General features: G+C 39.9%; 3 protein-coding genes across 5 annotated transcripts; 1 reads left to right on the plus strand and 2 right to left on the minus strand.

Annotated features, from left to right (window-relative positions):
* Nucleotides 1-627: 627 nt before the first annotated feature.
* gtf2f2a (general transcription factor IIF, polypeptide 2a) lies at nt 628-7,603 on the minus strand. 2 transcript variants are annotated; one of them, XM_044031085.1, is made up of 9 exons: nt 7,470-7,603; nt 6,385-6,458; nt 6,233-6,257; nt 5,619-5,757; nt 3,687-3,746; nt 2,977-3,058; nt 2,522-2,621; nt 1,445-1,588; nt 628-1,297 (listed from the first exon to the last, which is right to left on the minus strand). In XM_044031085.1, the coding sequence occupies exons 1-9, from the start codon at nt 7,533-7,535 to the stop codon at nt 1,175-1,177; spliced, it is 813 nt and encodes a 270-aa protein (XP_043887020.1). In that variant the 5' UTR covers nt 7,536-7,603; the 3' UTR covers nt 628-1,174. The 2 variants fall into 2 exon arrangements, with proteins under 2 accessions (XP_043887020.1, XP_043887021.1); XM_044031086.1 differs by lacking the exon at nt 3,687-3,746.
* A 294-nt stretch (nt 7,604-7,897) lies between these two features.
* On the minus strand, nt 7,898-12,273 carry gpalpp1 (GPALPP motifs containing 1). Its single transcript, XM_044029603.1, has 7 exons — nt 12,051-12,273; nt 11,817-11,928; nt 10,629-10,724; nt 9,718-9,979; nt 9,426-9,590; nt 9,216-9,317; nt 7,898-8,708 (listed from the first exon to the last, which is right to left on the minus strand). The coding sequence occupies exons 1-7, from the start codon at nt 12,136-12,138 to the stop codon at nt 8,490-8,492; spliced, it is 1,044 nt and encodes a 347-aa protein (XP_043885538.1). The 5' UTR covers nt 12,139-12,273; the 3' UTR covers nt 7,898-8,489.
* Nucleotides 12,274-12,868: 595 nt separating this feature from the next.
* ercc3 (excision repair cross-complementation group 3) lies at nt 12,869-24,961 on the plus strand. 2 transcript variants are annotated; one of them, XM_044030959.1, is made up of 15 exons: nt 12,876-13,018; nt 13,949-14,148; nt 14,255-14,491; nt 14,588-14,637; nt 14,755-14,890; nt 15,741-15,911; nt 16,231-16,435; nt 16,625-16,939; nt 17,505-17,689; nt 18,342-18,544; nt 19,571-19,667; nt 19,878-19,995; nt 20,118-20,236; nt 21,651-21,800; nt 22,783-24,961. In XM_044030959.1, the coding sequence occupies exons 1-15, from the start codon at nt 12,991-12,993 to the stop codon at nt 22,918-22,920; spliced, it is 2,352 nt and encodes a 783-aa protein (XP_043886894.1). In that variant the 5' UTR covers nt 12,876-12,990; the 3' UTR covers nt 22,921-24,961. The 2 variants fall into 2 exon arrangements, with proteins under 2 accessions (XP_043886895.1, XP_043886894.1); XM_044030960.1 differs by lacking the exons at nt 21,651-21,800; nt 22,783-24,961 and having other exon boundaries at nt 12,869-13,018; nt 19,878-19,994; nt 20,116-20,198.
* The last annotated feature ends 268 nt before the right edge of the window (nt 24,962-25,229 follow it).

Raw genomic sequence — 25,229 nt, forward strand, 5'->3', positions numbered from 1 at the left:
AAGCTGGTCATTAGCTGACTGTCAAATGTGGGATTTGTCATGCTTTTGGTGTCTTAATGTGCTTAGAAGTAGCTGGTAAAGGCAAGTAACATGAATACAGTACTCTTTCAGTCACTAACACATTGTTCAGAGCTCTGCAGTCTCACTTAAACTGAACTAAATCAAAGTTTTAAAATAGAGTTGAATTGAAACTTGCATTTCTGCTATAACCATTAAAAATGAATATTGATAAAATAATAAAAATATAATTAAATATAAATTAAAAAGGGCATTTTTGTCTGAATCTTGACAACATGAGTGACAGCCACAGAATATTTTGTTCAGATATAGGGACCAGGGTGAAAGATAACAGTTTTGAGGTTTAAAATGGTGAATCTCATTAATTTAGACTAAATTGTTGACCGCTATGGTAGAATAAGCTTACTTTAAAACATGACTTTTTTTAAAAATGAGTTTTGGAAGATATTGTTTGGCCAAGATGAAGGAATGCTAACAATATTATCACATAAATACACAGGAAAAAGTGATGCATTTAAGGTCAGGCTAAGGCTGTGTTGTGAACCCTGCAATAATATTCTATTACTTGCGGAATTCTTTTCTCCTTAATATTTGCACAAAAAGTGTTAATTTTCTTTTAAACATTTATTGCACACATCAGTCATTCAAATGGAAAACACCTCAAAATTCAAACAGTGGAAATTTGACATCTGGAAATGCATTTTTAAGATTCTAGCAATGAAGCATTTTAATGAATATTCAAAAATACAAATTGTGGCTGAATTTATCTTCCCAAGTCATTTTAAAACCCCTTACCTGATATTTATTTCAAAACATTTAAAAAAATTCAGTGCTAAGAACCAGTGTCCATAATACATCTTTCACGTGATTCTATATCCTACGCCCTTAACATAAAAAATGACCAACCAAACAGCAGGCGCCGTGAAACCCCATCAGGAGGAGATGGTGCACACTTGAGTGTTAACTCCTCTTTGTCTCCTACAAATATTACAACCTAACAACCCCTCCTTGTAGAACTCAGCCTCAGCTTAATGTCATCATCTTTTTTTGTTGAGACATGATGTAAGGAAATAAGTCATGAGCTCCCGAGGACTGATCTGGAGGAGAGAACCCCATCAGTGGAGGAAGTGGTGCGTCAACCTCTGAAGAGTCATGACTATTCATCAGTCTTTTCCTCGCCTTGGTAATGTCTGTACTCTGGTTTGAGCTCCCAGGTGTTCTTGTGTGTTCCCTTCATGTTGTAGATGCCGATATCCCGCAGGATTTCCTTCAAGTAAGACTGGGGGAAGAAAAGAGACCAAAAAGTGAGTCAATGTCATAATAAATGTATGTACTACACATAAGTATCAGCTCTCATGAGAAAAGGCTACACCAACGATGTATTTTCAGTTCAGAAATAAACTCCTAGCCCCCCCCGTTATCTTACCACAGGCTGTTTGGTGATGTCCACAAGGTCTTTGATGTTGTAGTACTGGTGCTTCTCAAAAGCAGAAAACAACATGTCCAACACCTGCTGTTTGTCAGCTCGGGCTCTCTTGCCCTCCTCCTTCTTTTTCCTCTCGTACTCCAGCTGTTGGAAAAATAAAACAAAACAGAATGTTATCACATGTAAGTGCACACATTATAGCAGATTTGTAACAAGTCACATGTCAATTAATTTCGACATAACACTTTTGGAAACTACCCCCCCCGTAAAATTTAAATTTAGTTAGATACCATAAAATTAAGTAAAAATCTGATTTCTTAAATTCATCTACCAGGCCAGATTAATGCTAGCATGCCAGTTGTTGACCACTTGTGTAATTTGAGTAAACAAATCAACAAGTGTGCAGTTTGTGCAAACTACTTAAGGTGCAGGTGTGAAGTGAGATAGTGGGAAAAAGCAGTCCCACACAGACACACAATTAGAAATAATTAAGTCAAGCTAATAATCTACTTAAAAAAAAAAAAAAAAAAATAGGGCAGAGTGACACCCACTGCACAGGAATGGAACTGCACCTAAACAGATTAGACTGCTATGTTTGTGAACTGTTTTGAGTTCAGAAGCTGTTTAATAGTCTGTTGGTACGAAAAATTATATGATTAATAATTCATACACAGCAAACAATATGCTTATCAGTAATAACAATGTACATATGATTTGCAGTTATAGGCTGAATCTGAATACATGAACAACATTAAAATAGCTTCTTTTCATTTTTTTAAATCCATCTTAGCAGCTGTAATAATTATATCAAGTGAAGGGCAGATTCTCTCTCTCTGTGTGTGTCTGTCCATCTGAATAAACAAAAAGCATGTGATGTTTTCTGTGCACACAGAGTGAGACACAGCAATGACATACACATCCAGTGTGATCCGGGCATAAGGAGAAACAATATTTCCATACATGAATGGAGAATACTGAACTTTTCCAGGTGCATCAAAGACAGTTGGTTAACATTTGTATACGACACATGTGTAGATGAATAAAACAAGACAATCCTGTGTAGTACGTGCTCCTTACATTGTAAGTGTGGTTGGCCACAGGTTTGTAGTTGCTGGTGACAGCTCTGTCCAGTTGCTGTGACAACCTGACTGGCTTACTGGACTCTTCTATTTGTAACCTGAAACGGCAAAAAGAAATGATTTTAGTTTGACAGAGAGGCAATTGTCAACATAAATAAAAGCAAAAATAATGAATAAAAGCAAGAATTCAATGTCGCATAAGAGCAAATAAAAGCAAACTGAGAAGATGTATGATGTAACTCAACACAAGACAATATTTCAGCAATCAATCCTATTTAACATTTCATCTTTAAAGTTTGAAGTATGAATTAAAACAAATGTTATCCTTGAAATCTCGATTTAAATTATAAAAGGATTAAATACAGAGTACGTAATTCCTGCTACTAAGGGTCTCTCAACTAAACCTGTGGCACATACTGTACATGGCAATGTGAATTTAGAATGAATGCTCACCTCTTCAGCCTCATGTAGCTTTCACTCACAGCAGGTCTACACTCTGCTCTCTGCACCACCACTCCTTCCAAGGCTATTTTATCTGAAAAGAGTTGAATTCAAACCTCGATTAACATCTTAAGCACATTTTAAGGCATGTTTGCTTCATAAGAGAGGGGGCGAATGACGTGGGTGGATGCATGTGTGTCAGAGTCAGAGACGTGAAAGCAGACACACTTAGTGAACAATTTACTCAGGAACAAAGTTTTGCCAACTTCATAAACTTAGCTCAGTCCAGGTTCACTCCGAGGTACCACTAAATATGTCAAAGCAATTTCACATTAACACCAAGTCATAAATTGGACATTTATTTGCCAACACAATGTCATAACTGAACCATCAGTTACAGCAAGGCCCCATTTCCCCATCAGGTAACACTGTACACAATCATTTTCATTTCAGTCAGACCATATTTCCATTCTCACGTCTCGGTGCAAAAACTAAACAAGGTCCCGGTGTTTAATATTAATTAATTGTACAAATATACCTACAAAAAGAAGAGAACACAAGGCAAAAGTGTGTCTGGAGTTTTGGTGTCAGACAATGAATGCATCTTCCAAACGAATGTATGTGGAATAACTCAAACACCATTTAGTTAAAATTTACAGACACTGCGAGTCTGATTCCCAGTGGTGCTACTTTGCCACTTGCAGGCGACAAGAAGGACTCACCTGGACCTGACCCCGCCCCCGAACCTGAGCTGCTGCCGTCAGATCTCTCTTCTGACTGGCCTACAGGAAGGGAGGGAGGGATGGTAAACATGAAAATACAGGGGGATGGGAGGCGGAGGGGGGATCGGACAGTGAAGAACCACACCGGGGGGTTTAGTCGCACACCAAAAACGTTTAATCACACAGAGCCTGGCTTGTAATCTCTGACAAGAGCACACGCATGTGCATGAGCAAAGCAAGCATCCCCCCTTTCAACCACCATAAATACACATCCATGACAGGGCTGCACAAAACTGTTTTTTAGAAACAAAAATATTTACAAATTGAAAAAATGTCTCCAGTGTAGACTTTAAGGCCTTTGCACACCGGACGTGTTTTTTTCCGTACGAAATTATTCACACGTTTGAAACATTTTTTCAAACATGCAAGTGCAGTATTTCACACTGACTGCATAATTTCGCCGTGCAAAAGTGCAACTTTTATTTTTTTCAGATCGTGGTGGATTTTCCCAAGCTTCCTTTTCTGATGAATTCACTGCGAGTCAGAACGAGTGTCGCCGATGACATACAGTCAAAACATTCAACATGGTGGTGGATTGCTAGATTGTGTTTGTTTCCCAAAACCCAGTTCTTTTTAAAAAACAAGAAAAAGAACTATAAATTTATAGAAGACGTGTGGAGGGGGATTGCAACGAAGCTTCAGTGGAATGGTGTGTGTAAATTAAGATTCAAAATAGTTTTTAGCGATTTTCACTCTGAGCTGCTGTCACCGCTGCCGCAGCAGAAGCCTGCCCTGGTCACGGACAGACCGTGACGAGTTTCTTTCCCCTAGTCATTTATTCGTTTTGGAATTATTGATCAATAATATCAAGATTTTCATTGAGAGTGACAAGGGTGGACAGGATTAGAATTGAGCATATTCACGGACAGCTCAGGTTGAACGGTTTGGAGATAAAGTAAGTGAGGCATGGAGCACGGGAAAAAGGGGAAGACCACAAAGAATGTTCATGGATGTTGTGAAGGAGGACGTGAGGACAGTTGGTATAACAGAAGAGGACACAAGGGATAGGACAAGATGGAGGCAGATGATCTGCTGTGGCGACCCCTAAAGGGAAAAGCCAAAAGGAGGGGAAGAAGATCAGTAATGCCCACTATACCTCAATGATATGTTTAGCAGCTACATTACTGGCGTGGAGAAGAAAAAAACAACTGTGCAGCCCTTCACATACACACAACTGTGTCCTAAAGTAAGCACAGTAGCACAAGCTCACTAACACCCAAAGCAACAAAGTGCCAACATTACATTCAGGAGGGCAGACAAGGCTGGCGAAATTCAAACCAAAGAAATCCATGCACAAATTAAGTCAACCCCCAAACCGAGGAATGATTTGTGTTGTTATTGCTCTAGTCTATGTTAAATCAATTCCAAATGGACCCACTGTGCCCAATCATACACCAAAGAGCTGCTGAGGTGCTTTGCAACAGACCAAAACATTAAGACCACAAAAAAAGGACTGACAGGCAATCAAACACAAACTAAAATTCCCAAAGACATACAGAGACAGAAACACAGATCAGACTGGATTAAGACCAATTTCCAACAGAGCAGCTGGCTTCCATTTTCCACTGAGTGTTCACTTTTCCACTGCATACAGTACATTTCACATTTGTACACTGTTAGGACTAAGGACACACTACAGGAAAAATGTGAGCGTACACAAAACAGGAGACAAGCAAAGCAGGCAAGAACTCAGCATGAGGACAGCAAGCAGTACAAAGAGTGGTGGGATGGGCACCTCTGCCATCTGACCACACAGAGCTTACCTTTCTGGGCTTTAGGACAAACAGGTGTTTTACGACACAGAAAGCAAATAAAGCGAAGCAGACATTTGGCCTCGTCTTGCTGGACCAAAAAACAAAAAGAAAAACTCACCTGATGAATTCTCTGTGAAGACTGCCAACGTCTGACCTCCCACTGTCTGCATGGTGAACGGGTGATCACGAGGTGCAGACACCGTCTTGGCATCTTTACCTTCAATCACAGTCAGCTCTTCATTCAAAGTGAAGCTCACCTGAAGAGAAAACATTATCATTGAACCTATCCAGCCCTACTCCTGTGTCCAGTACAGTAGTATGACAGAGCAGAGCACATACAGTCAGCTGTATTATGGTTACGTTCCCGATACACCACAAATTTCTAACACAAACAGATATCTTTCATTTATCATAAAAAAGCCATGTATAACATGATGAGATTTTTTCCCATATCACTCAGCCCTAATTTGGCCTTAATAAATTAATTCCTGCTTCCCAATCACTGATTTTGTTGGGATAAACAAAAATCAGTACCTACCTATATTACATCATAATGATGGGTAATGTGCAGATTATGTACTACACCTATAAATAAATCGGAGAAAAATGGACATACACCCATTCCGAAGTGGAAAATTATGGGTGAGTAGAAATATCAAAAAACAAAACTATTTATACAGCAACGCCATCAATTTGTCATCAACATGAACAATAATTTCAAACTTCACTCACCTCTGCTTTTCCCTGGTTTCCTTTCCTAGGAGATGAGAACATTTTGATAAAGTCATTAGTCACAAAAAACACTGCCTGGTAGTATGTAATTCACCACAGTATAAATCTGTTCACACAAAACGGAGCACACCAAGTTGTGCTACTTTACATACTTGCAGATCCGGAGTTTCCCAACCTCGCCTCTGCCTGTTGCTTTTGCCCATTGCTGAGAAAGGTATTTGGGTACCTGAATGAAGGATGGATACATTTTAGTGAGGTCAACTTTCACACTTTCTACAAAAGAAAAATTATGCTAACTTTGCAAATGTGTTTGATTAGCTTCAACTTTTAGAAAGGTAAACCTAAAATAACATTTTTACATTTTTGTCTGGTTATAAGGGATGGGACACTATACTATTATATTGATGGGAATATATTACACAATTAAAAATACCTCTCAATTAATGAAATGTTGTGAATTTTCATGATTGGAATTATAGTGAATGGGGGAAAACATTACATTTTAAAAGAGAGACTTAAGAATACAGTCAAGCATACAAACCTAGTGATTTGTTTTAAAATGCCATAGGCTGAGGTTGCTTTTTTCCATTTATTCCAAAACCTTATGACATTCATCTGTAAGTGTAAAGACACAATCCAATTTTTTTACAATTACAGCGTGACTAGTTTGGTCAGGAAAATGGTGAAAGCAAATGCTCATATTGTCTCATGCCTGTTGTTGTTGACTAATCTGCAGCTCCTATAACGGTTCACTATATGGTTTACGACATCAGATCAAATGTTGAAATTCAGTGTCAAACCCAGCTCAGGAATAATGTAACAAACAATGTAATGTAATCGGATCATTCGCCAATTCTGGTCTCTATTCACATCTTATTATTCCGGATTTCATTGTCATTCATTTAAATGAATTGTCCAACTCACCTTTAGACCCTCGTTGAACTATTAAACGGCAGTGCACTTTTAACACAAAAAGCCACATTGTCCACCATTATGGCAACATATGACTTGACGGTGTTATGAGTTATCTTTAATTATGCTCCGTACGTTAGTGCACCAAGTTATTATTGAGTGGTTGTTACCAATGTGAGATAGCTAGCTAACAGTTAGCTACAAAGCTCGTAGCAGGACATGCTAAGCTACAGCCTTAGCTGCCTTTAAACTGCGGAGAGACTCTATATTTATCCTACTGAAGTGGCGTTATTGAGAGGATATATAAATATATGTATATACTCACCTTTACAAGCCACACGCCGGTATTCTGTTTGGCACCAGTTAAATCTACTTCCCCCTTTTCTGACATGTTTTAAAACGATGCTACACTAAGTCGATCAACAGTGCCGCCAGAAGCAAGCGTACTATACAAGTATGGTGTCGCATGAGGACCAAATCAGGCTTAGAGTTTACAATTCTGACTTTAATCTCAGAATTAAAGTCAGAATTCTAAACTCTTGTTCTGGCTGTGTGGACAAAACAAACATAAGACTTTAAAAGATATATTTTAACTTTTCAGTAATATATAAATTATTACAGTATTTTTTCATACTTAAATAACTCTTTCACCATTTTAAGGGAGCTCAATTCAGTAATCTTTAAGACTTTGACAATGACAAAAACATGCAGATATCCTGAAGAAAACACCACAAAGGCATGAAAAACACAAAATAAACAACAAAATTAGTTTATTGGATTGAATGCAGATTGCAGGTATTTTATACAGATTTCTATATAATAGCAATCTGTATAAAATGTAAGCCAATTCAAATCAATCAATCAGTTTCAAGCGTGTTCAGAAGAGCTTGAGGCAATGAGTTTTTAATGCTTGGATGACCAAAAAAAGTTAGGATAAAAATGTCCCCTAAGTTTTCACTCATTATTTACAAACACCAAATAATATACGACTAAATGATCACTCCGTGTTTGAATTTGTAAAGGTTGGTCAAAATGTCTCACATATGTGAACACCTGAAGAAAAAACTGACAATCGACAGAATAAAAACACATTTCTTCACTGTGTATCCTGGAGAAAGAAATGCAAGCTTCATCAGCTCCTGCTTTATTACAACCTGAGCCAGTTCAAAAACGTGAAAGTTTAGCTTGCATCATTGACCAACACAAAATAAAATTCGGTGTGAAACAACATCACTTTCTGCAGAGCAGTGCATTTTGTAAAAAAAAAAAACCTGCGTGGAAATGTCACCTGCTGGGCTGTCACGAGAGGTCTGAAAATTTGAGCACATTATATTCACATAATTGGCTACAGGAACATTCGGTCTTTGCTGTGGGAGAAACGCGTGTTCAGTTCCTGAGATTTCTTCAGCAGCCGCTGCTTCTGTGCCTCGTCGAAGCGGTTCACCTGCAGGTCTTCGTCCCGATCGAATGGCCTCCTCTCCACTGGCGCGTCGGCCTTCTCCTTTTCCTTCTCTTTCAACTTCTTAGAGTGCAAACTCATCAGGGATTCAGCACGTTTGGAGTCCTGATAACAGAGAGAAGGCAGAGACATTTTAGTCTGGAGTTGGGCCTTTTTCAGCCCTAGTATTAACATCTGTCCGCAACACCTGGCATTACAATGCATCCTCCATGTGTCTTAGATGGGATTTCACTTCACACTTCCCACAGATATGCACTGACATCATGACTGGTTGAACAATCCTAAATATTATTTTTAATATTGTGGTGGTGGCTTCAAATAAATCGATGTATGGTCGCTATTTAGTGTGAAAAAAAAACCCAAAAAACAATGGGTCAGAGGATGTCAGGTAAGGAGGCAGTCTCTAATCCATCCTGAGGACAGACTGCATTAAAAGCATGCTCAGGAATATTGCCATGGATCGGGAGCATTCAGACCTGTACCAAGTGCAATCTACACATGATCGGATCACTTGATACACGGTCTGAATAGGGTCTTAAAAAAATGTACATCTGATATTTACATTTCATGTAGATATCCAACAAGAAGGAATGACTGTGTAATAGAACTTACATTATACTGAGACACCTTCTCTGCCATTTCCAAATCCTTGTGTGGAATTTGTGGGACACTGTCTTTCTCCTTCTCCCCCTTCTTCTTTGCCTCGAGGCGTTCCTATCGGTCAATAAGAGAACAATGAATTACATGGAAGTAATGTAGAGGCTACAAGATGTTTAATAAGAACTACCAAACATTTAGTAGAAGTTGTTTTCCATTAACTACCTGGACCTTGCGCTCCCTGTCCGCTGGTGTATCTGTCCAAATCGAGCGATCTTTGTTCTCTGGGCCAGATTTCTTCTTGAAAGTTCGGGCCCCTAAGCCGATGTGCTGCAGTTCTGGTGGGAGCTCTGTCATCCACGTTTCTCTGGTCACCACCTCGGGAGTTTCCTGTTTGAACGGGAAATACACACAGATACACATTGAGACAGCAAAAAAAAACAAAAAACTGTGTAACTCCAGATATTTGTGCTAATTCAAGGCTTAAATGCTGATACAAAAATGACTGGGGACTCACATCTGCTCCCGTGAGCTTGTCTTTCATCCTCTTTGCTCGACGCTCAAAGTCCTGAGCCACAGAGTGAATGATAGGCCCTTTCGCTGGCATTGGTCCAAACACATCCTCCTCCTCTCCCTCGCTACTGGAGGGCTGAGCCTGGTAACCTGGGGGCAGAGCAGGCCCTGGGAAACTCTCTCCATCTTTCCCATCACTATTATCATCGTCATCATGTGATGCTCTGCGAAACCCAGGTGGTAAAGCTGGTCCCAGCACGGGCGGCCTGAGGGGACACTGTAAAGTTACAGCTTCCATAATTAACTTTTTATTCACGTTAGAACATGGAAACCTGACAGAAATCCAGAAACTACTATTAGGTTCAGGTCAGGTTCAGTAACGCCGATTGACATGGATATTTCAAGATCTTTTTGTGAAACAGAGAGTAAAACAGGATTAAATGGAATGGCTTTATTGAAAATACAGTGGGAGCATCTTTAGTATTCTCCTCTACTTCTATGAAGCCATTTTCTATTACTTTATAGTTCATTTTACTTGGATTAGCTATTATTTTAATCTTTTATCGTACAACTTTGTTGCAAGCCTCAAAACAAAATGCATGTAATTGCTGTGGTATATGCTTGTGCAACTGATATTTTAAAAATATTTTTACATAAATGTACAAATGCAAAAAATACCATTGGAGCATTCAACAAATAGACGTATAGCATGTAAAAATAAGACATCAAAATAAATCACCATGGCTGGATTATGGTTGCAGTTTAACAAGAGTTCATAAAGAAGAATTGATAACTTTTTTCATTTGTCATAACCATAAATAAACAGACAAATGTGGCCCGAGCCAACCTAATGTCACTTGCCATCATTGACTGGAGTAGGAGCAGAAAATAAAACTATGAAGTCAATTTGCTCACCTTTCTGGTGAACTCTGTTGTTTCTTAAATCCCGGTGGAAGAGCTGGTCCAAAGAAACCGTCATCATCATCGTCTGATATCTTTGATTTCTCCTCCCTGTTAAAAAAAACAAAAACAAATAAACAACCAAAGATATTTGGGGTTTAAGTCATCTGTACAATTTTCGGGAAAAGCTCACTCATACAAATGGTTTATAAGAAAAACAAGGTTGAATCGGAAGGGGGATTGGGCCTTCGTGGTTGCAGCTCCCAAATTGTGGAATGTTTTTTCCTGCTACACATTACACAGGCCTCATCACTTCCTTTGGCATTCACTGTTTCTTAATGCACAGCACTTTTGTCAACTATGCCTTTACACCTAGCATTAAAATGTGTTTTTTATGATCAGATATCAATTGGATAGCTCCAGATCTGAACGCTATACAGTCACAACCCCCTTAGTCACCTCCCCCTCTGTGCGCTGCCATATCAACAACAACAATGTTCGCCACAGATGAAGTAAGTAATACACTATTGTATAGACTCCTCTTTGTTTTTTGAAGGAGGAGAAGTCGTCGTCTTTGACAAGTGGGAAAAAAACAAACAAAAGCAGACATTTCTGCATACCATGGACTGCTTTAATCTCAGACCCCACACATACCACAGATCATATCCTCGATCTGGTCATCGCTGACTTTGACTCTGTAAATGATGTCATGACCAAATGCCAAATCTGTTTTAGAAATCTAGAAATTGATATGGATACCCTAACAGTGGACCTCCAGCATCTCCTTTTCATGTACATTTCATCAGTCAACAAATCAGTGGATCTCCAAAATAACAACCTGGGCAGCATCATGGTAGTCATAGTATCATGAACCAGTCAAAGTCAGGACAGTCACTTTCTCCCGCCCAGCCCCAGAGAATGAAGACAACTGCACTTTAAATATTCATACCAGGCACCAACATCCTTCATACTCAAAATCACCTCATTTTGATCCTCAGTTTCATCTTTAGCAGGTCGTCTTCACCATGTCTACAGTACATGCCTTAATGCATTGACTTGCATGTGTATTAACAAGCAATGCCTACTGTATCTAATATAGTGACATGTGAGAGGTGTTGGTGTAGGGGTTAAAGAAATGGTCATCACTAAAATGTGGGTACCCCCATGAATAGTTTGGGGAACACTCGTGTTGAACCTGCTCACTCTTTGTTGTGACTTGTCTTGGCTCTTTTCACCGACACCTCCTGCTCACTCTCATCCGACGAGCTCGACGCCTCTCCCCGTTTGTAACCAGGAGGCAGAGCGGGGCCAGCGACTACAGCGAGGAGAAAACAACCAACTATTAGCAAAAAAAAGCGACATGATACAACGATAGTACACAGAACTCAGGCAACATTGCAGTTACACAAACGTGGGTTGAGCTTCTCTCACACTTACACCCATTTTCATCATCAGAGTCTTCGTCGCTTTCTTCGTTCCTGAACATCGGAGGCAGAGCTGGGCCAATTGGTTTATCAGACGACATAATTCACAATAACTATGTTTTTACTAAGTCACGTCGATTCATTAATTATAATCACGTTAAAAAGAAAAAAACACACGGAACTCATATGTACTATACCGCGCCGCTTCTTCTTCTTTTCCTGTTTACTGTTTGGTAGATTACAGAGGCATTACCACCCCCTGCTGGACTGGAGTGTACATTAAGAGCTTTGGAGAGAAAGGAACTCTCCTCAATGAATCAGACATATCAGCTCATCAATAATACGTTGTAAAATAAATGCTAACGGGCGAAGAATAAAACCTTTTTTGTCGTAATATTCTGAAAAATGTAAAAGAAAAACACCCCATCGCCTTAATTTATTGTTAATGTATTTAAGTTTCCGTTCCCGGGATGCCACATGACCGCGCTTTGGTGTGCTCGTAAACATCTGTGACGTCACTCTTGGAAATACGATTTTCTGGGCCTTTTATGGCCTTTAGAAAGGTCTTACAAATATGAAACTATGAATTATAGATATAGATAAATATATAATATAACGATATATAAGTGTCTATGTCCATGTATCGATGTGTCCTGTGGACACTTTTACAGGCGTCTCTTTTGCTATTGTGGTCAATGGGAAAATTGTCTTCAAGGCAGAGGGAGCGGAACTCTATCCAGTTACATGTTACGTACTGTTGCTATAATCGGGTACTGCACTAATGTAGACTCCAGTCCGGAAGGTGGCGGTAATGCATCCACATGCTGTTTGCCAACCAAACAATAAGACGAAGTAGTGGTAGCCTATCCGTGTATCCACATTAGTTTTAGGCTCATTTCGGAGACAACCCCTACACGTTACGGAATAATTTGGTCGCTTAAACCTTTTTGAAAATGGGTAAAAGGGATAAAGGAGACCGGGGTGAGTTGCTAAGGCTACGTTTAACCTGCTTAGTTAGCTCTTAGCTGACGTCAATTCCGTCCTATGCTATGTTTTAGCCAAAGGATGCAGTTGAAGTGAAAGCGTTGTTCAGGCTGATGGCAGGACTTGGTTGTTTGTTCTTGTGAACATACAGAATACACGTTATATATGTTTAAGTAGGACTTATACGTGTCTCGCCATAGGTTATGCCTCTTGTGTTGTTTATGTAAATTGCACTAAAACACTAAAATGGCAAAGTAATATTTCCCAATGTTAAAATGCAACATACGACCAGACAGCTTAAGTTAGCAACATAGATTTACAAATGTCACACATTCTGTGGTAGCTAAAAGGCAAAGTGAATTAGAACTGATAAGGGAAAGTGACTTACATTTATGCATTCTGCTCATGTAATGTTAAACAAGGTTTTGTGGGAAAGTTCAGTCGAAGGATTAATCCAAATTTTTGGCATCTCCATCAGCAAAAACGCAGTATCTACTTTATTTTTTTTATTTGTCTTTAATAGAAAGAATAATAATAATCAGTTTAATGTGTCATGTATGTAAAGATACATAGTTCATGTAATGCAATATTTTTGCATCTGTCTGAACGAAAGTTTTAATAGAAACAACAATACAAAATGACATATTAGCATATTATTAACATGTAACTTGAACTTCCCTTATTCATGACCGTGAATTATTTCTGAAATCTCATGAAATGGTTGCATATTTATTTTTTTAATGTCCGTTTATGGTTAATTTATGTATGTTTTATTTATCAATGTGTGTGTATTTGTTTATTTAACTGTAAAATGTCAAAGAATTTGAACTGATAGGCATGTTGTTGTTGTTAACAACAAACCTATGTCTTATAGCAATTCTGTACGAGTCTTGTTACTGATTTTGGTTTCTGTCGTTTCTTCTACAGACAAGAAGTCCAAAAAGCGTTTCCATGAGGACGATGATGACGATGAAGAGGCGGTGGGCAGCGAGTCTCAGGAGGCCATACCTGCTGCTGCAGGGAAACAAGTGGATGAGTCTGGTACCAAACTGGATGAATATGGAGGCAAAGACTACAGATCTCAGATGCTGCTCAAGGATGATCACTCTTCACGTCCAATCTGGGTGGTAAGAACTCAATAAAGTTTACAAATTAAAAGCAAAATAGTCTTGTTTTTATGTTCTTTGCCAAAGGTTATGCCCCTCACTGTTATCTTATTTTATTCCTCTCAAGGCTCCAGATGGACACATCTTTCTGGAAGCCTTCTCCCCAGTATACAGGTATGCACAGGATTTCTTGGTGGCCATTGCAGAGCCAGTGTGTAGGCCTAACCACGTCCATGAGTACAAGCTGACAGCCTACTCCCTGTATGCAGCTGTCAGTGTGGGGCTGCAGACCTCTGATATTGTGGAGTACCTGCAGAAACTCAGCAAAACCTCTTTACCTGAGGGAATCATTCAGTTCATTAAGGTGAGACTGAGAGAGCATGTGTTGTTTTTGAAGGAAGACAAAAGGGAGGACTTTTAGAAAAAGTGCATAATTGGTTATTTATTTATCTTCAATCAGCTCTGCACAGTGAGCTACGGCAAAGTTAAGCTGGTGCTCAAGCGCAACAGGTAAACTTACATCAACAGCCACTTCTATCTTTGCATCATTCCTTATTACTCGTTCTCTCTTTCCACTTCCACTGTTTTCTCTCAAACTGTGTTGCCTGCTGTGCTGTCCAACCTTAGGTATTTTGCTGAGAGTGCCTTCCCCGACGTGATCCAGCGCCTCTTGCAGGACAGTGTTATTCGTAAATGTCGCCTGCGTACCGTGGATGGAGACGAGACTGAGCTCATCACAGAAATCATCCACAGCAAGTCAGCGGTATGTCAAGAAGAGGAAGAGTGTTAAAAAAATCCACAATTTTGAATTGTGATTCGGAACTGTGACCTGTGGAGGGCAGCATTACACCGCTCAGTGTACAGCCTGATGAGAATTATGAGAAGAAGAGAGTTAAACAGTTAAGGGAGGCTAAAACAACTCGGCAGATTAATTGATAATGTAAATAATCCTTAGTTGCAGCCCCGTAGTTAACAGTGGTAGGCACTGATGTGATTCTTTAAAACACACACAAACAGCCTTGAATAATCTCATTGACACAAAGTAACTGTGGATGGTTTACTGGATGTGTCAACCGGGTCCAGCCTCAGTGGGCCCAAAAGCCCAAGCCTCTATCCCAATATCTTTGCTATAACATCACTCATCCTGCCAGTTTAATGGGGCTATAAAGCCAAATCAAATTTGTAATTTTATGTGATATGTCTTTATAGGGCCCCTCAATCATATAACATGGGTTGTGTTATTCATCCGACAGGGGCCCCTCAGCCAAATAACTTTTATCAGTCTGTGCCTGGGGCTCACTGGCTCATAATCTGTCCCAGGCTGCAGTGTGTCTTGCTCCTCGACAGAAAGAAACCAAAAAAATAAACATTATGGATCGGTTATTTCGGTAACTGATTTGATTGTCCAAACTTTTGCGAATAAAAATGCAAATAATTGTGTAACGCATCAAACTGCTACAAATGGCACATGGATTTTTAGCAGCTTCAGCTCTGATTGACATTGGTAAGAACTAAAAACCTTTGTGAATACAAACACAGCCTACAACATAACCTTCTTTTTTGACAGTGGTAAAAATATGTAGCCGTCATCATCATTCTTTTCCTTTTAACAGATCTCCAAGTCAGTCCAGGAAAAGGAAGGCATGTCCAACTCACAGCAGTCCAGTGAGGGTCAAAGCTCCACCCAGCAAGTCCCGGAGGACATCTTCAGCTACTATGAGCAGATGGATAAAGAAGAGGAGGAGGAAGAGGAGACGCAGACGGTTTCCTTCGAGATTCAACAGGTTTACATCTGATTTCTGTTTCTCGCCTACACACAGAAAATGACTGCTGAATATTAATTGTTTAGTAATCAGGCCAACTGTAAAAGGGCGCAGTCAACAGTTTATTTGAATATCAGCACTGTGCTGCATTTTGCTCACATCTAGCTCAGTGTTCACACTGGCTGCATGTTTGTTAACAAGAAAACGCATCCACAAAGCACACACACGACTTGTCCTATGTGAACCAGGCCCATGGTTAAAGTCAAATGTATTGTATTTCAAATGTAATAACTTGTTTAACAAATTAAATAACTGGCTTCTCGTCTTTGACGTGGTGTAGGAGATGATTGAGGAGCTGCAGAAGCGCTGCATTCAGCTGGAGTATCCCCTCCTAGCAGAGTACGACTTTCGCAATGATACCGTCAACCCAGACATCAACATAGACCTGAAACCCACCGCTGTGCTGCGGCCGTATCAGGAAAAGAGTCTGCGCAAGATGTTTGGCAATGGACGTGCTCGCTCTGGAGTCATCGTGCTGCCCTGCGGTAAGCAAAACATGCGTACAACACCACGAATAAGAATACAGACTGAATATAGATAGAAACGTATAATAGTCTCATTAACCTCAACACAAAGAAAATTGTGATGATTCACACAAGAATGGGCACAATACAAGTGTCAATCCTTACCACGGAGCAAATATGTTTGTGACATGAGAGTAATTTGCTTTCCAGGAGCTGGGAAATCTCTTGTGGGCGTGACAGCAGCGTGCACAGTGCGCAAACGCTGTCTGGTTTTGGGTAACTCCGCTGTGTCTGTGGAGCAGTGGAAGTCCCAGTTCAAGATGTGGTCCACAATCGACGATTCTCAGATCTGCCGCTTCACCTCAGACGCCAAGGACAAACCCATCGGCTGCTCGGTGGCCATTAGCACCTACTCCATGTTGGGTCACACCACCAAGCGCTCCTGGGAGGCTGAGAGGGTCATGGAGTGGATGCGGAGTCAGGAGTGGGGACTCATCATCCTGGATGAGGTGCACACGATCCCTGGTGAGCTGTCACACACCGTCAGTTTTCATTCATTCCACATGAGGGTCACGGGAGCTGGTGCCAATCCCACCATGGCCAGGTCACCAGTCCACCACAGGGCCAACACACAGAGACAAACAACTATTAGAGTGTCCAATTAACCTCTGCATGTTTTAAGACTGTTGGAGGAAACCACAGATCACCCACACACACACAGGGAGACCATGCAAACTCCACACAGAAAGGCCATCGGCTGTAAACCCAGACCTTTTTGTGAAGTATGCCTAGGAGCCACAGTATCTTAAGAATGTGTTCACCAACACTTAATCTCACTATTAGCCTTTTCTGAATGAAGTTTGTGTCACTTTGCGCCAAAGTCCATGGGGAAAATCATAATTTTTCCTTTGGTGTTTGAAATCTTTGTTCGGATTTACCACATATGGCAAAATTTTGAGCAGGCATAGATTTTCTTCGGCAAGCCCTTTAAGTGGCTTAAGTGTGTTTTTAAGACACAACCACACTTTACAAAATGGAAATCTCACTTTAATCAACGCACTAACATAATAATTCCATGTTTACTCTGTAGCCAAGATGTTTCGTCGCGTTCTCACCATCGTCCAGGCTCACTGCAAACTGGGGCTCACTGCCACTCTGGTCAGGGAAGATGACAAGATCGTGGACCTCAACTTCCTCATTGGGCCTAAGCTGTATGAAGCTAACTGGATGGAACTGCAGAACAACGGTTACATTGCCAAAGTCCAGTGTGCAGAGGTGAGTCCTGCTATGGTAAACCAGAAAATAAGAGAGGGGGTTGAGTCACTTAGGTAAATCCGAGGGATTTCAAACGCCAAAGTTGCAAGATTACACATTTGAACTTACTGATGGAGGCAGAAGTGTATTAACAACCCCTGTGTGCTGTGGCGTGTCGTGTCGTGCTGTGCCGTGCCATGCTGTGCTGTAAAATTGCAGACACAGCTTAACTATATATTTCATTTAGTTAGTATTTGTATAGGAGTATTTGTGGAAATTAGCCTTTTTTTATTGAACCTTGGCTTATTTACATTATTTACATATAAGTAAAGCTGTTTTCAGACATGCTCTTAAGTCCAGACCTTTTCCAGAGATTGTTCGGCTAGTTTACATGCCGGTGTGTCCTTGGGCATGTCACTTCTGATGAATGGCAGAGTGTGATAGAAAAAGCACTCCACATAGATGTGCTCCCACACCCTTGGATGATGGAGATTCTCCTGCTGTTGTGAACCAGTCTCAAAATGACAGTACAATTCATATCTTAAAACTGTAATAAGAAAAGTCAAATGAAACCTGCTATGCCAAAAAAACTACTACTTTTGTTATTTTACTGACCAAGAGCAATGTCCACATTGATAAATCAATAAATCAATGTCTCGTGTGTGTGTTATAGGTATGGTGCCCGATGTCTCCAGAGTTTTACAGAGAGTATGTGGCCATAAAGACAAAGAAGCGCATCCTGCTTTACACCATGAACCCTAACAAGTTCCGTGCCTGCCAGTTCCTCATCCGCTTTCACGAGCGCCGCAACGACAAGATCATCGTCTTTGCCGACAACGTGTTTGCTTTAAAGGAGTACGCCATTCGCCTCAATAAGTACGTTACTTCACAATCAGAATAACTTCATTGTTAACCCTTTATCATGACATTTTAAAAGGTCACAGAAGGAAACTAAAATAATTAAATAAGACAGTGTGTATGTCAAACTCACTGTCACACTTTCCTGACGTGAATGAAGTCAACTGAGTCATAGTTAAAGGTATTTAAGGTATTGACACATTGTTATCAACTCTGACTTTGCAGAATGTGTTGCTTAGTGCTCAGCAACAGATTTCCGTTGCTGAAGCACACATGTATCGCATCATTTAATTGTGAGAAGCCAAAATTGGAATTAAAATAAGATCGTGCAGCCAGGTTGGTTTTTCACAGTACTATAGCACTGTCTTGTCTGTGAAGGTTCTCCGTCATCTTCAGTAGTTGGCTATAGGCAACAGGACTCGCTTTTTACATTACATTACATTACATTACATGTCATTTAGCAGACGCTTTTAACCAAAGCGACTTACAATAAGTGCATTAAACATTTGGGTACAAACAAGAGCTAGAAGTAAGTAAGAGCTTCAAGTGAGCCAAACTATAAAGTGCTAGTCATAAATGCGATGTATAAGCAAGCTTTTTTTTGGTTTGTTTTTTTGTCGTCGTTGTCTTAGTCAAGGTAGAGTCGGAAGAAATGTGTTTTTAGTCGTCGGCGGAAGAATGCGGAGGCTTTCTGCTGTCCGGATGTCGATGGGGAGCTCATTCCACCATTTGGGAGCTAGGACAGTGAACAGTCTAGAGTTCTGCTTTGTGCACTCCTTCTGCCAAATCTTAGTTTCCAGTCAGAAAAGGCTGTCTAATAGTGAGGTAAAGTGGAGGTGAACATATTCTTAAAATATTGTAGACTTGAGCAGATTATAATTGGTGAGCCTTTTGTTCTGTGGCTAATCTCTGTTTTGTGTCTGTCAGTCTTGTTTTGTAAGTTTATGTAATCTGTCAATTTCTTATACAACAGGCACTGTCCCTTTAATGTTATCAGCAACTTATGAAAAGGCCTATTTTCATTATTGTTTTTGTGATCCTTAGGCCGTACATCTATGGTCCAACCTCTCAGGGGGAGCGCATGCAGATTTTGCAGAACTTCAAACACAACCCAAAGATCAACACGATTTTTATTTCCAAGGTAAACCGGTCTTATTTTTTTCTGATTTCTGGTTTCAGGACTTCACTCCTCCAGGCACAATCTGCCTCAGTGTGCTCTCCTGTGGCCAGTAATAGGCACGACATTATTATGACATGACAAACGTGTCATTTTTACAGACTTTTTCAACTTTCCATATCTTGTTGTAAGAAAAGATCTTAGATGTGAGTGTGTACTACATTCCTGCCACAGGTTGGAGACACCTCCTTTGACTTGCCTGAGGCCAATTGTCTGATCCAGATCTCCTCCCATGGTGGATCACGTAGGCAGGAGGCCCAGAGGCTCGGAAGAGTCTTACGAGCCAAAAAAGGTCAGTGTATCTCCAATTAAAAATGAAAAAGGGGGAGAAGAAAAAAAAAATAGGCCAAAACACTTGGATTTCTTTGCTCATGCATAACAAATACTTACACAACTGCCTTGTCACTTGTGTAGGAATGGCAGCAGAGGAGTATAATGCCTACTTCTACTCACTGGTGTCCCAGGACACACAGGAGATGGCTTATTCGACCAAGAGGCAGAGGTTCCTGGTGGACCAAGGTTACAGCTTTAAGGTGATTTTTTTCATTTTTCATACATTATTTTTGGGCTTTCATAGAATTACACCATTATGGCTACATCCATAATACTACACAATGTAGGCTTTCAGTAATTGTACTTTACGGCACACGTCCCTCGTTTTCAGCCACGTTTTTAACTCGTCTGAAAACGGGGGTTCGTTTTTGTTTCGAATGCGTTGAAAAATAAAATGATAGCAAATCCTATATTTTCTCACTTTAAAAATGCAGTTTTCTGAGAGAAGTTAGTTTCCAGACCTGCGTTTCGAGTAATCTGCGTCCAAACTAACACCTAAACATGTATATCACATGACGCGTGCGTGTGCCGTGTTGAGCTGAACGGGAGTCGTTTTCAAGACACGTTCAAAGACCCTGGTAAATGTTTGTATCACTTCTGTAGGATCGACAGGGTGTTGAACTTAGAGGAGCAGCTTCAAGATGCATTCAAGAAACCTCGTAACTTCCATTACTTCTGCAAGCACACAGGGTTTTGTCTTACTGACAAAACGTTTGGTCGTCATTGCAGTAGAAAGATTTTTTCGTATAAATCCAATCATTGATAAAGCCTTGTTTTGTATCTTTTTAAATATATTACAAATAGTCACATTTACTGATCTGCTTTTTATGTTTTGTTTTTTCCAAATGGAAACCGTAGTCGTGTGGATGTGCCGTGATGTCAGTCTTCTCATATAACAGATTGTCCATTTCTTTTATCAAAATCGTCACTAGGCAAACTAAATGTGACAAACATTTATTTGTTTATTTAAACATAATCCAATGACCTGAAAACAAATCTTTCTTCAAGTTAGCAATTTGGATTATTTATACACTTGCCCCAGACTAGTTGGAGCCAGTATTGAGAAGTGTTTGGTTTCATTAGCAGGAGTTTGCTTTCGAGGAAGAAAACAAAGAATGCCACCAGAAAATAATCTGCCTTCAGGAAAATTACCTTTCACTCACAGAGATATAGTTTACATCTGAAGGGAGCTTTAAGCTGTTCTGCTGTCAACACTAGGTTTATACAACATTCAACGTATCGATATTATATCTATATCATGACATGAGACAGGATATGGTCTTAGATTTCGGATATCGTCATGGTATCTGATTTAACATTGACAATCATCATATTCATTATACTGGAATAAAATGCACAACATTTTATAACTTAATGATTATATATATATATACATATATCATATCTATATATATGTGTATATATATATACATATATAAATATATCCCCAAATGTCTCGTATATTTGTTGTTATTTCTAAGTCATATGACCCAGGTTTGCAGAAATATTGATTAGATTTTCCCATAACCCCCAGCCCTAATTCCTCCGGAGACGCGGGCTGACGTTTATGACCAAACAAAATGTGCACTGTAACGTTTTCCTCTCCTTCCACAGGTCATCACTAAATTGGCAGGGATGGAGGAAGAGGACTTGATGTTCTCCAACAGAGACGATCAACAGCTGCTGCTGCAGAAGGTGCTGGCTGCTTCAGACCTGGACGCTGAGGAGGAGGTGGTGTCAGGGGAGCTGGGCGCACGGCCACAGGTGAGGACTTTAGCTGAACGCTGTCCCTGGTGTGGTGCAGTACCGTGTGTATATTTTTGTGTTTACAAAATATCCAGCCCCTACCATTGTATTTTACATCATCCTTTCCTTTGGTAGAATAGAATAGAATACAACTTTATTAATCCAAAATGTCACAGCGGCAGGAAATATACAACACAGATACAAAAACAAGACGCACAAGAAGGTTGGGACATAACTAAAATAATATAATAAATATAAGAATTTAAGACTGGAAACAGTCCTGCAGGGCCTCCTCAGCTTCTTTGGACCACACTTTAATTGTCCTTGTGGTGACTGGCTGCAGACTTGACACTGGTTGGTATGTTGGTAAAAAGGTGTATCAAGTCTGATACTCCTCTGATCTGCCCAGAGGAGGCAGGACATGGGAGCTTTATGCCCCCTTTTATTGCTCACACCAGCTAGAGCCACAAACTGAGCAGGAAAAAAAGAGTTGATGAAACTAGAGCTGCAACTAACGATTATTGTCATAATCGATTAATCTGTCGATTATTTTCTCAATGAATCGATTTGTCTTTTGGTCCTTAAAATAATAGAAAATCTTGATCGGTGGTCGTCAGACCTGGACATGATGATGTTCTCAAATGTCTTGTTTTGTCCACAAACCAAAATGATTGACTTTTAATGATTTATTTGTTATCCAGAGCAAAGAAATGGAGAAAATATTCACATTTAAGAAGCTTCAACAATCGGAAATCTTGTTTTAATCATGAAAAAACGATAAATCGGTTATCAAAATAGTTGTCGATTAATTTAGTAATCGGTTAATAATTGATTCATCGATTAATCGTTTCAGCTCTAGATGAAACGCAAGCCTGACCCAGAGATTTACTGGTCCAAACTGAAACGTACCATGATGGAAACACAGCATTCCTCTTCTCTTGTACTGTATATCACACTTTTCTCACTTCTTCTTTTTTTTTCCCCCTCTCATCTTCCTCAGTTCTCGAGGCGAACAGGCACCATGAGCTCCATGTCGGGCGCAGACGACACCGTCTACATGGAATATCAAAGCCGCGGCGGCAAGTCCTCTGCAAACGCCAAGGGTGTTCATCCGCTGTTCAAGCGCTTCAGGAAGTAGATGCACAGACAGGTGGAACACAGGAAAAAAAAACAATGCTTTGCTCAGACTGCAGGAAAAATCTGACGTTCGATCCAGATTGACCTTTTAAAGACTGGACAGCAAATCAGATTTGTACAGGTGTGTTTGGAACAACATGTCTTTTTGCCCTCACTCTGAATGAGACGCACGTTAATGAGGTCAAAGCCTGTAACTGAAGCGCCACGGCTGATGATGTAATAGTGTCTGGGTGAAACACTTGTTAGAGGACTTCCGAAACAACACAGAACTGACCGAGTGGTAAATATTGTTTTCATTTATGGAAGATTGTCCCTTAGAATCAGCTGATCACTGCAACTCATCTCTCCCTTTGTGTGTTTTATAGCTTTATGGTCACATAATATAGCTTTATAGCTTTTATATATGGAGGAGACACAGAGGAGCAGCCGATCGCTGCAGCTCGTCTCTCAGCAGAGTTCCAGAAATACAGTACAAAAAGCTTAAATAGGAAAAAACAAATACACAATAGTGTGGATCAAAAAATAGTGGAAACCATGTCATGGTTTTTTTGTGTATTGTACTGCAACACCTGTGTATTGTGTTGCAGTTATGTCATAATTTATACTGTTTGTTTCATCTCTGTTAGTCTCAGTGTACATGACTACTACACGTGTATTAGAGGTGGTTAACGTTTTAAATGAGTGAAAATGGGATCACAGACATCGAACAGTGAACAGAGAAAACCAGGGTCTTTTCGCCTCTGAGGAGGAAAATCCACTCTGATTTCATTAAAGCAGCTTTGTGTGAATTTGGCTCGATCTACAAGAGTGAAACAATAAGAGTTAAACCCACATAATCAGTAGATTATCTCGATCAGTGGATAGTGTGGATTAGTCTTTCCAAAGCTCCTCTTATTGCTGAATTTGTTTTGTTAGGGAATTTGATTCTTCTTTGAAATGTTATTAAATGGTTTCTGGATAAGAAATACACAAATCTGTGGCATTGACTTTTGGACTAGTTAAATGTGTCACTCTGAAAGTTCAAAAGCAGCGATGTAACTGCAGCAGGTCCAAGTTCTTCATTTTAGTCTTATTTTGCAGACAGGAAACCAGAACTAATAAATAAAATTAAATAACATTTTAAAAAATAGTTGTTCCTGTTTGCTGATTATAATGACACAAGTTATTTCCCACACCACCAGTTTGTTCTACTCACAACTAACAAATAGCATTATGTAAATGAAATTAAATTACTTGGGGTTAAATGAACAACCGCATGTCAAATTAAGTTGCAATATTGTATCGAGTCAAGTCGGGCTGCAACCATTAATCAGATAATCGGTTATTAATCAATTACTAAATTAATACAAAACAAATACAACAATAATTCAATCATATTCAATAATTTGGTAGAGTGTGACCTTGTGTGAAATGTGTTTGTCGGAGTGTGTAGTGACTGAAGTGGTCAGGTGAAGTAAGTCGGTGGTGCAATCACTGGCTTTGCGGTTTCGATGAAACAAAAGACAGACGGGGCAGAAGCCTGCTGTGTCCCATGCCTGCAAACATACTTTTGGCGACTACCTTGGTTGCCGCGGTAACCCGCATACAGATCAAAGGGAAGGTTTGTGTGAAGGTTCACAGGACGGACACTTTTAATATTTGGGAGTTTCTTTTAACGTACGGCTGTGAAATGAATTGCTACTTTTCTTAGGTCTATACATTTCTAAAGTTCAAAAGCAGTGATGCCTTTGAGGTTTAAAACTTCATATCAACATGACTAACTTGTGAGACAGAGATGTGAATAATGTGCTAATTTACATTTGTTGAAAGTGTCATATAGCCCTGGTACGACATGTAAGTGCCTGTCAGGTTAGAGAGAAATGTCGCACATAAATCTCGTGCCTCCATGAGATTCTCCAGACTTTGCTTTGCCGTCTACACGGTTCACTCTGTCATCACGCTTATAAATATATCAGCTGCACATTAACAAACCAGTGTTTAGAAACCAGAGAGAATGATACAAAGAGTGTGGAATTAAGATGTTAAAGGCCTGTGAAAATTCACATTCTGTTCCGTTGTTTCGACTAACCTGTACTATCTTTTTTTGTCTCTTTCTCTTCTGGCCGTGTACACCCTCACCTCCGAGTGGACACACAACTTAGAGGAGTAACAGATGCTTTGAACAGTGAAGAAACTGTAACATGCGACCCTCCTTTGGAGGATAAAGCCATAGAAAAGGGATGGATGGATGTTATATTCTAAAAACATGAAAAACTAATCGGTGCTCTCCAGGCTTGACGACCACCACGCTGCCGTTTTGCCATTCACACA

Source organism: Solea senegalensis, linkage group LG7, assembly GCF_019176455.1.
Source record: "Solea senegalensis isolate Sse05_10M linkage group LG7, IFAPA_SoseM_1, whole genome shotgun sequence".
NCBI lineage: Eukaryota > Metazoa > Chordata > Actinopteri > Pleuronectiformes > Soleidae > Solea > Solea senegalensis.